Source organism: Pipra filicauda, unplaced genomic scaffold (genome assembly GCF_003945595.2).
Source record: "Pipra filicauda isolate LSUMZ 115617 unplaced genomic scaffold, ASM394559v2 scaffold615_size277210_pilon, whole genome shotgun sequence".
NCBI classification, from domain to species: Eukaryota; Metazoa; Chordata; class Aves; order Passeriformes; family Pipridae; genus Pipra; species Pipra filicauda.
In genome coordinates this window covers 195216-205890 of record NW_024104771.1, presented here as the reverse complement: position 1 = coordinate 205890, position 10675 = coordinate 195216, and the positions used below count along the sequence as shown (strand labels likewise).

Here is a 10675-nt window from a genome sequence, read left to right as displayed (position 1 = left end):
AAAAAAAGTCGGCGTTTTCTTCCCGTCGCTTTAACTAAGACGGAAAAACGTGACACCGCCGTTAACGCCGGGATTTGGGAAGAGCCGCTCCCGCTCTCGCCGAAAAAAAAGGAAGGTTTCTGCCGCCCGATATTATTTCTCTCTGCGTGTGATTATTTTTAATTTAATCCGACGCGTTTAAGGAGGAAAAAGGGAGAAATTAGATCTATTCTTTCCTCGGGTTTTTTTTTGGCGTGTGGCTGGAGGGGGGTCAGGGGTGGTGGCGGCCCCTTCCCTGCGCTCCCGGCGAATTCCCTGCGCTCCCGGCCCTTTCCCTGCGCCACGAGGAGCCCGTTCGTCCCAGATCCCTCTGCCGGGAATAACCCCCCGCCTTTGGCAGCGGGGCGGGCGGGGGGGGGGGGGGTGATTTTGGGAGGTTTGGGGTCGTCGATCGCCGCCCCCTGGGTCCGATCGCGCGTTTTAGTTCCGTCCTTAAACTCACCCCAAACCCGGCCCCTGGCGCGCACAGGGACGAAAATAAATCCGGTCCCCCCCCAAACAGAGCGGGGACCCCCCGTGTGTCCCCCCCCCCGAAGCCGGAGCCGCGCACACACTCGCTCGCACCCCCCCCCGGGACGCTCCCGCACCCCCCGGAGCTCACACGGCTCCTCCGGGCAGCCCCTTCCCCACCCGGGCAGCCCCGGTGGGACGGAGGGACCCGCTCCCCACCCCCGGGACACCCCGGGACACCCCCGGGACACCCCCGGGACCCCCCGGCCCGGCCGCCCCCCCGCCCCGGGGCCCCTCCCGCTCTCATCTGTTGCACGTCAACCTTTCCTCCGGGCTGTCCGCTGTCCTTAGAGATCCTCCAAGCTATAGCCCCGGAATTTGAGGCTGGGGGGCACCGGGATGGCGTTGCCCCCCAGGTGCCAGCTCCACAGCGGGTGAGTTTTGGAGAGAGCCCAGGAGTTTTTGCCCCCGAGGGAGGAGGCAGGACACAGGTCCCCATCTTCCCCCACGACCAGGGAGGGAATACAGGGGAAGTTGCCCATGAGGCTGAAGGAATTCCGAGGCGGGGTTGGCCCGGCGCTGCCGAGGCGTTTGCAGGGAGTGTTTCCCTTTTTGGCATTCCTCCTCGGAGTCTTTTGTGGCCTCCCTTTGGAGGAGCTCTGTTGCCTTTCTGCCTCAGCGCCTCTGGCGAGGCGTCGGCGCTTGGCATTCCTTTCCGAGCCATTGCCTCTCAAAGCTTTGGATGACAAGGTGCTGGGGCTCTCTGCTCTTTTGGAGCCGGGGGATTTGAGCTCCGCGCCTTTCCAGGGCTCCGGCCTCCCTCCGTGCCGCAAACTTTTCCCGTCCAGGTTGAACCCTTTGGCGTAACACCACAGCTTGGATTGCCGGATGAGCCGGTCAAAGTGCTCCCGCCGGGGCTCCCCCTCCTCCCCGGGGGCCGCGGGGCCGGGGCTCCCCCCCAGCTCCGGGGGCTGCGGGGCCGAGCCCGGGGCCGCCTCCGGGGAAGGCGCCGGCCCGGTTAAGGCTCCGCTTTGCCGCTCGGCCCGTTCTAACGAGGCTCTATTGTTCGAGGCATCTTTGTGCAAATCCTTCCCTTTGGCGCAGGGCTCCGCGTCCCCAAAGCCTCCCTCCTTTTGTTGCGGGTCCCCCTCGGGGGTGCTGCTCGGGGAGGGAGGGGGGGAGGAGGAGGAGGAGGAGGAAGAGGAGGAGGAAGGGGAGGCCTCCTGCTTCGCGTACAGCCCCGGCTGCGGCTGAGCCCCCGAGGCCGGGGCTGGAGCCGGGCTCAAACTTTCCAAAGTTGACGCTCGCAAAGTCCTGGCCCAGAGCTGCTGCGAGAGGAAGAGGAGGTCGGGGTCGGGGCGCAGGGCTTTGCCCACGCTCGGGGGGGGCTCGGCCGGGCGCTCCTCCCCGAGGGGCTCCCGGGGGGGCTGCGGCGGGAAGCGCGGCAGAGCCGCCTGCCTGTACCGGGTGCTCTGCACCGAGTCCCCGCTGCACAGCGAGCTGCTCTCCGACTCCGAGGAGCTGCCTTCCTCGCTGCTGCACGAGCTGTCCCCTTCCTCCTCCTCCTCTTCCTCCTCCTCCTCCTCCGACGAGTCGCTGGAGGTGGCGGGGCTGGACCCGGCGAAGTCCAGGCTGGAGTCCGAGTCGCTGGAGTAGCCGGCGGAGGTGCCCTGGCGCTTGGAGCCGGGGAAGCCGGAGGAGCGGCCCTTCCTGGCGGCCGCGGGCCCCTTCTCCTGCGGGAAGAGCCCCTTGGCGCAGCAGGGCCCCCGCTTGCGCCGGCCCGCGGGGGCGAGCGCGGCCGGGAGCGCGGCGGGATGCGCGGCCGCGGGGTGCAGGAGGGCCAGGTCGCGGGGGTACCCGGCCAGCACCCCGGCGAAGAGGCCCCCCCGGCCCGCCAGCCCGCGGCCCCCCCGGGGCGGGAAGGCCCTGTGGAAGGGCTGCGGGCCGGGGAAGGCGGGGGGCGGCCGGGGGCGGGCGGGGGCGGCGGGGCCGCAGCAGCCGCCGGCTCTGCAGGGCGGCAGCAGCTGGGGCCGGGGGCAGGGGAACAGCTCCCCCGGGTCCGGCAGCAGCAGCTGCTCCCTCCTCTTGCTCTTCCTCTTCCTCTTCCTCCGGCGGGGGCTGAGGCTCTTGCAGGAGGTGCAGAGAGCCTCCAGGTCCGCCTTGGAGATGAGCGAACATTTCACCGCGCGGGTGGGCACCGAGTTGATGGCCTTGAGGGTCCGGAGCTCTTTAAGATCGCAGCGCCGGCTCTTGATCTTTAAGGTTTCCATCTTCTTGCTGATGGTGGTCCTGGGGATATCCTTAAACAGGTCGCTGAGGACCTGGGCCAAAGCAAACATCTGGGTGCCATTGATCTGTAAGTATCCCAAGTTTATCCCTTCGATTTCTTGATAGCCGGCATGAAAATCCCCCGGCCTGGCTTCCCCATTGTAATCCATGGTGGCTGGAACAATTCCGAAGGTCCCTTCGCAGGTCAGGAACATTTTGCAAGGAGCGTTTACTTTGTCTCTTTCAAAGGGGGCATTGAAAATAAGGACATATTTGTTTCCACTCCCTGATCACACACATCCCTACCCCTCCGGAGAGGGGGGAAAGGGGGAGGGGAGGGAAAAAAAAAAAAGGAAAAGAGGAGAAAAAGAGGAGAAAAGAGGGAGAAAAAAAAAAAAAAAAAGCCAAAGCAGTCGATCTCCCTTTCAAACGCTCCAGTCAATGGTTTGCAACATCTTCCGAACACCCAGTTCCTCCGCCTGCACCGGGGCTTGACTCCTCGTCTTCCCCCTCCCCGGCCAAAAAAAAAAGGAAAGAAAAATAAAGAAGTCAAACATCTCGCATCCTCCGGGCTCCCCCCGGCCGGCCCCCACCCGCGGCCGCGCACCCACCTTCCGCCTCCAAAATAATCTCTCTTTTTTGGGGGGGGGGGCCGGGAGAGGGATGGAGGGGGGGGGGGGAGCGGAGAATCAACAAGCGCGGGCCCCCCCCCGGCTCAGCCGCGCGAAAAAGCCACTGAGATGCTTAAACAAACAAAGCTCCCGGCGAGGGGGGGGCACGGAAAAATGGTGGCGGAGGTGGGGAAGGGGGGCTCGGGGGGAAGGTCGGGGCGGCGGGGGGGGAGCCGCGGGGCTCTCCGTGCGGCTCCCACCTTCCCCGGGCTCCGCACTCGCGGCCCCGCGGCCGGGATATTCTCGGGAACACCCCGCCGGGCCCGCCGCCCGCCCCCTGATTGGGCGCTCGGGGCCTCTGATGTCATTAAACCCCAACATTTCACACGCACACCCCCCCCCTTCCTCAGCCCCACCGCCCCCCCCCACCCCAGAGCCCCGGGGGGGCCGCCCCGCGCAGCCCCCGCGCAAGCCCCGCGCAGCCCCCGCGCAGCGCGGCCCCGCCGCCCCCGCCCGTGCGCGCACACAATGGAGCCCTCCCCGCGCTGCTCCTTCCCTGCGAAAAGAGAGAAAAAGAAGATATTCAAAATTACGCCGTTTTTTCGAGGCGATGGCAGCGCGGGTGCCTCCGCTTTGTTTCCGCGGTTTAACTCTCTCTCTATATATTTTTATATATATATATATATATTTCTTTTCTTTTTTTTTTTTTTTTTGCTCCACGTAGGGTTGTTTTAAGAGGTCGCTGCGCCTTCCCAAATCTGGATTCCTCTGGGATGGGTGTGTGTACGTATATATTTAATAAAGCGTGAAAGATATTCCTCTAAGCGACTTGTTCAAAACGATTGACTCCGCGACAATTCATCCTTCAGCCCGGGCTGGAATGCTTATTAATTGCCAATTACTGTATTTATTAGCTGGAAGGAGCGCGGGCTGGAGCGCGGCATCGACAATAACATCGGCAAAGAAAAGCAATGTAAAGATAGTTATACATTCTTTTTTTTTCTTTTTTTACTCACACACGGTCTTTATTCACTTCGTGTCTTTTTCTTCCAAACTCTTTCTTAAAAGGAAAAAAAAAAAAGGAAAAATGGGAAAGAAAAAAAAAAGGTTAAAAAAAGGAGAAAATAATGTGGAAAAAAAAATAAGGGGCAAAAGAAAAAAAAAGGGGGGGAAAAAAGGAAATTCTCTGGCACGCCTTTGCGCTGCTAAACTTTATTTCAAACTTTAAATCCCAAGATTTCTTCGGTATTTGGTAACTCTCTCCTGACTTACAAACCAGGCGATGTTTTCCCCAAAAAAAAAAAAAAAAAAAAATACCCTGGGCTGCAGATTCCTCTTTCCAAAAGGGGGAAAAGGGGGAGGAAAAAAAAAAGCTCCCCGAGCCCTCACCCAGCCCGCAGCTCCATTGTCCCGTCCCCTCGATTTCTTTATAAACCTGAAGCTACTTGAGCGGAGCGAGTGGAGCCGCGGAGGCTGGACCGGGGGATTTTAACTCTCTGCTCAGGAGGCTAATTTTGGGGAAACAGTTACCTCGGAAACCTTTCTGGGGGAAGGGAAGCTGCAGCTCTGCAGCGCACGCTGCTCCCTTTCAAACCCCGTCTGTCTCCCACATGAAAAGTTGCTTTTAGTTCTTCCTCTGCCTTTTTTTTCTTTTTTTTTTCTTTTTTTTTTTTTTTTTTTTTTTTTTTTTTGGTGGCGGTTTCAAAGGGCACACTCGGGCGAGTAGTTAATTTGATAATAATATTTTGTTAAACTCTGTGTACGATCAACCGCAAACGATCCCGATTTAGCAACACTCCCAGAGGAGGAGGAGGAGGAGGAGGAGGAGGAGGAGGAGGAGGAGGAGGAGGAGGAGGAAGCGCATTCCTGAGTGTGCGTGTAAAAAAATTTAAAATAACTCCAACATCGCCTTTAATTTGGGAGCGGAGATCACCTGATTTGCTTTTACCGGCGGAGGGGAGGGGAACCCCCCCGATGCCCAGACGGGTTCTGCTGGGAGGGGGATCCCCGCGGGGGTTTCCCCCCTTCCCGGCACCCTTGGGCGCTCGCCCCCCGCACACCCTCGGCCTCGCTGCGGGCAGAAACCCCCCCCCTTCCTCCCCAGTTTTCCAGATCTCGCTGCATTAAATCCACCACATTTCACCCTCGTTTTCCACAGGCAAGAGTTTCCTGTGAGTAAAGGTCCGCCGGCCAACACAAACACCAAATTCCTCTTTGTTTGGGCAGAGGGGAGGGGGGAGAGTTCGCATCGCCAGGGACGGAAAGCGGCCGCTTTTAGGGGGACACCGCAGCTCGTCCCGGCGGAGGGACCACAAAAAAATCCCGATTTCAGCCCAGCCCGGAGCTTCCCTTCGCGAATAGAATGGAGATCCTGGGGCTTTGCTTTCTTTTTTTTTTTCTTTTCCACATAAAGCCAGAGCCATTTTACCTATAGGCTGAGCTTTGCTCCGTGCCAGACTGGAGGAGGGGAGCGTGGGGGGGAGGAAGGAGCCGGCAGGGAATATCCCCCCCCCCGAGGCAGCCGCGGGGTTTGGGAGGGGGTCTGGGAGACAAAACACAAGTTGGAGCCGAGCAATAAACTCTTCCCGATCGTTTGGCGGGGGGGGGGTTTAGAGAGGAGCCGGAGCCCCCCGAGCGCTGGTCAGGAGGAAACAGGGCTCCGAAGGCGAATGTATGGAGACGTCATTTCCCAGGAAATCTCTGTCCGTGGGAGCACAAACAGGCGATATTTCGGCAGGGGAGAAAGTTCAACGCGTGTGCGGGGACGTCTCTGCGGGGACACGGACGTACAGATAATTTACATCCCCCCCCACGTGTACAGAATGGGGGGCAGGATGCGGGCGGGGGGGGGTTCGCCAGCAAAAGCGTTTTGGTCGCGCCATAAATTCTCCCTGTTCCCGCTCCAGGTGACCTCGCTGCGGGTCCCCCGCCGCCCTCGCTGTCCCCTTCATGTCACCTTCACCTCCCGCTTATCAGTTTATAGGGTCACCATTAGGTGGACGGTGGGTTTCGCACCCCTTTGCGTTTATTTTTATGGGGGCTGCAGGCCCGAGGGGGAAATATCCACGGCTTGGGATGTTCCGTGGGTCCCACGCGACGCTTGGGGGCCGGGGGGGCTGTGGCGGGGCTGCCCCGATCCCAAGGGATGCAGCTTTGGGAATTGGGCGCAGCCAGAAGACCTGGCGGTGCCTGGATGTGGATCTGGATGTATCCGGGTGTTTATTCGGGTGTTTGTGCTTTTACCTGAACACCCGCGTGTCTGTGTAACTGAATATTTTTGTCTCTGTATTTTCGTGCGATTTTATGTCTTTATATCTGCGCGTCTGTGCGTTTATGTGTTTGTATATTTATATATACTCGTCTTTTTGCGCCTCAGCTCCCGAGGGTCCAGGGGGGTTTCCAACCCTCCCGGGCCAGAGCAGAATAACCCGGGGGGTCCCCGCCACAATCCCCACCCCGGAGACAACCCTCGTACCTGTCAGGGCTGGTCGTTCCCTCGGGAAGAGATAAAAGTTCCCGGGATATGGCGATATCCCAATTCCAGAGGTCCTGGAATCTCGCTCCCAGCTCCCCGCGGGCGGGGGCGGGGGGGGGGGGGGGGGGAAGTTGGGAGCGAGATAAAAGAAGGGGAGGACTTCTCAGGTGAGGTTATTCCCGTAAAACTCATCCCCACGCGCCTCCCCGCGTGGGTTGGGCTTGCGGGAAAGGTGCGGGTTTGCCTGGCACGGGTTTGCCTGGCACGGAACGCGGACGCGCCCGCGGAGCGCTGCGCGGGAGGAGGAGGAGGAGGAGGAAGAAGAGGAGGAGGAAGAAGAGGTGGAGGAAGGGGATTCACGCGTGTCCGCGGGCTGCGGGAGCTCCGGGGAGGGGTGAGGGTCGTCCCCGCTCCTCCCTCCCGCCGATCCCACCCGCGCTTCCCGTGGGATTTCCGCGTGGATCCCACCCGCGCTTCCCGTGGGATTTCCTCGTGGATCCCACAAGCTCCAGCCGGGGTTTTCCCCGTGGGAATTCCACGTTGCCTCCCCGGTGCCTGGTTTTCTGTTGGATCCGGTGCCAGGCCCCCAGAAATGGAAAGAAAAGCCGAAATAAATCCCAAAAGGGGTTTTTTTGGGGTAGGGGGGGGGACGTTGGGGGAGCCGCTCTGGGGGTCGGGGCTGCTCCGCGGGGGTTGGGATCGTGCCCGGGGGGGGTTGGGTGGGGTGGGGGCTCTCCCAAATTCCACACCTCCAGCAGAGAGCAGGGCAGGGGAGACCCGAGCGAAAAGTGGGTGCCAGCAGGAAAACAAGCCAAGATTCCCAGCAGGAATGGGCCGGGGGGCAGCAGCAGTTTGGGAGGATCCATCAGATTCACCGGGAGAAGGAAAAATAAACGTGATTAGAAATGGATTTTGGCCCAACTCAATTATCTCCGTGGCGAGGGATTAGTTTTCTTTACTCCCGTGTCCTGCGAGAAACAAATCCCAGAAAAACGAGGCGGCCCAAAACGATCCCTCCGGGCAGAGAATCCTAAAGAAGGGACCACCTGGCCGAGACCCCTTGGAAAAATGTTCCCGGGAGACACTAAACGCTGTTTCCTGGAGCAGGATGGGCCTGGTGCTCCCGGGGGGAAAAGGGCTGGAAAAGCCCTTTGGCTCAGGCCCGAGGGGTGTTTTCCAGGGAAATATCGGAATTCTGATTTTATTTATTTTTTCTCTCCCCCCCCCTTTAATTTCAAATAGTTCGTGACAGGCCCGGGGCGGAGGAGTTGAGCTCAGCCTGGAGGGTGAGAGGATTTAAGCTCGGCTCAGGGGGGTTGATGAGCTGAGCTCAGCCCAGCACCCGGCACTGGGAAAACCCCCAATATTTTGGGAGAGGCCGCTGCTCCTGAAAATACCTCTACAAACCGTCGGCGCCCTGATTTTTAAAGGTCTCTGGTGCATTTTCCAGGCTGCTGGAGGAGCAGATCCAACCCCATCCTGAGGGACAGATGGGGAAAAAAAAAAATCCTCCTTCTCCTTGGGGTGATGAGAAGTTTTATAACTGATCCATCTTTAGGCTGCCAGCAGCCAGGGGTTGCGAAAATGCTCCCAGATGCACTCAAAATCAGAGATATTCCTTCTCCTTCCCGTGGGATAAGGTTATTTTTCAGGATTTCTTTCTTATTTTTCCAGCTTAACAGTTGGACTCGATCGTAAAGGTCTTTTCCAACCTAAACGGTTCCATAATTTTATGATTTTTATTTTAATGGTTCTATGATTTCTCTGGAATTTTTTGCAGGATTTCCCTCCTTTCTTCTCCGTGACCAGTTTGTGAATAATATTCGAAGAAACCACCCAAAACCGTCTCCCCGTCCTCAGTCCAAACTTGGGGCACTTTTCACCATTAATTAATAATATTTTAATAAATCCTAAAATAATGTTTGAGCGTGTGTATTTATTAATTTTCATATTCATAAGAGGTTTCTGAAGTGGCTGAGCAGAGTGGCCGAGTGTGGAGCTGCAATTATCCCAGCACCAAACTGGGATAATTCCCAGTGAATCCGTGCCGGGATGCAAACAATATTCCATTATTTTTGGATTATTTTTTTTCCCCCTTCAGGTGCGAACAAAAGGCGCATTTAGGGGCAATTTATAAAGACGTAAATCCCTTTTTCCTCCTCTTTTGTTTCTAAACACAAAAAAAGTGGATTCCGGTTTGGGGACGGCTCAGGTTGGGGCGGCCCCGCTGCTCTCGTGCCCTTTTTTAATCCGTTTAAAATAACGCGGGGTTTTTTTTGGGGGGGAAAAAAAACCCCATAAAAATAAAAATAAAACCAAATCCCGAACATCGACCCCAAAAACAAGCCCCTGGAACCAACCAACCGACAACAAACCGCACGAAACCACCCCCAAAAATAATGGAAAATGGGGAATTTAATGAAAATTGTGGGGTTTAAACCACGGGAGAGGCCTAGGAAGAGCGATGGGATGGGTCAGACCAAACGGGGCTGCTTAGACCGCGCTTAAAACCTTTTAAGCCCTTGCTCTGGCGTAAAACGGAGAGATTTGGGGTAAAAGAGTGAGCTTTGGGGTAAAATAGAGGGATTTCGGGTAAAAAACAAAAGAGATTTCGGGTAAAACCAAAGAGATTTGGGTTAAAACCGGAGATTTCGGACAAATCCGGGCCGCAGAGCCCGAAAGGATGGAGGAAGGAGGCGGTTTTTAATCTTCTGAGCGGGTTTTGCTCCTCCGCGTGGGTTTTCTGGAGGGTCCCGGTTCGGGAATTCGACGCTCCCGCCCTTCCCTGCCTTCCAACATCCCTCCGAAATTCGGGCTTTATTTCCCTCTTTCCTAATAAACAGCCTTTCAGCGTCGCCTAACAAAGAAAAACCACATTTTTTTTCTGCGGAGCAGCTGAAGGGAATTAGACCCTAATAAACACCGCCGATGGGGAGGGGGGGAATAAGCTGTTTGTTTGTTTTCCTAAGCAAATAAAGCTAAATAGCGCCAAGAGGGATCCTTCTCCCGGGAGAAATCCCGGCGAAAAGCCTCGGAGGAGGGTCCTGGTAAAGCCGGCGACTCACGAGGAGAGGCTGGAAGGGGAGAAATTCCACTTTCCGAGGTTATTTTCCTCTCCGATTATTTAAAATAATTTTAATTATTTAATTTGTGGCGGCCCGGAGGAGCGCGCGTCTTCAAATCAAACCCTCCTCCAAAAAAAACACAACCCCCCCGGACTCGTAATAAAGAGGAAAAACGAGTTTGTAGATGGGAGATTTCATGCCTGGATCTTAAAGCCAGCAGAGAATTCCCATTATTCTCCCGTCGCCTTTTGATGTTTCCCATATTCTGTCGTGATTTGGTTGTTTCCCCCTTCTCGCTTAATCCAGGCTCTTACCCCTTTTATGCGGCAGCAGCTCCCAATAAAATAATTTGGAGATTAGCCGAGTGATAAACCCGGATTTTCGGGCGAATTTCAGCCCGAGTAATCTCGTTTCGTGGGGGTTTTATTGTATTTCCCTTTAAATTCGGCTAAACCGGGGGAAATTCTCAGCGTGATTCGCTCCTAACGCGGGGGTTTTGTTCACTAATTCGCTTGAAAATTAAAAAATAACGCCGGAAAATATTTCTGTTGCTAAATTAAGCTTAAACCCAAACTCTTCCTCGCCCTTTGGTAGGTGCTGGTATCAGCGGGAATTAAAGGAGAGGCAAGAAAGCCACAATCCTTCAGGTTTTTTATAAGACAGGGAATGGTCTCGGATGCTGCTTTTTCCCCTCAAAAAGCGTTTTATATTCTTTGGGCGACATCATCGATTCTTATTTAAATTTCCCTCTTGGCTACGACGCTCAT

At 56.5% G+C, this 10675-nt stretch overlaps 1 protein-coding gene across 1 annotated transcript; it reads right to left on the bottom strand.

Annotated features, from left to right (window-relative positions):
* Nucleotides 1-761: 761 nt before the first annotated feature.
* Nucleotides 762-3087, bottom strand: LOC113988656 (elongin BC and polycomb repressive complex 2 associated protein). The gene has a single exon (XM_027722469.2). The coding sequence runs from the start codon at nt 2970-2972 to the stop codon at nt 837-839; it is 2136 nt and encodes a 711-aa protein (XP_027578270.1). The 5' UTR covers nt 2973-3087; the 3' UTR covers nt 762-836.
* Nucleotides 3088-10675: the final 7588 nt, after the last annotated feature.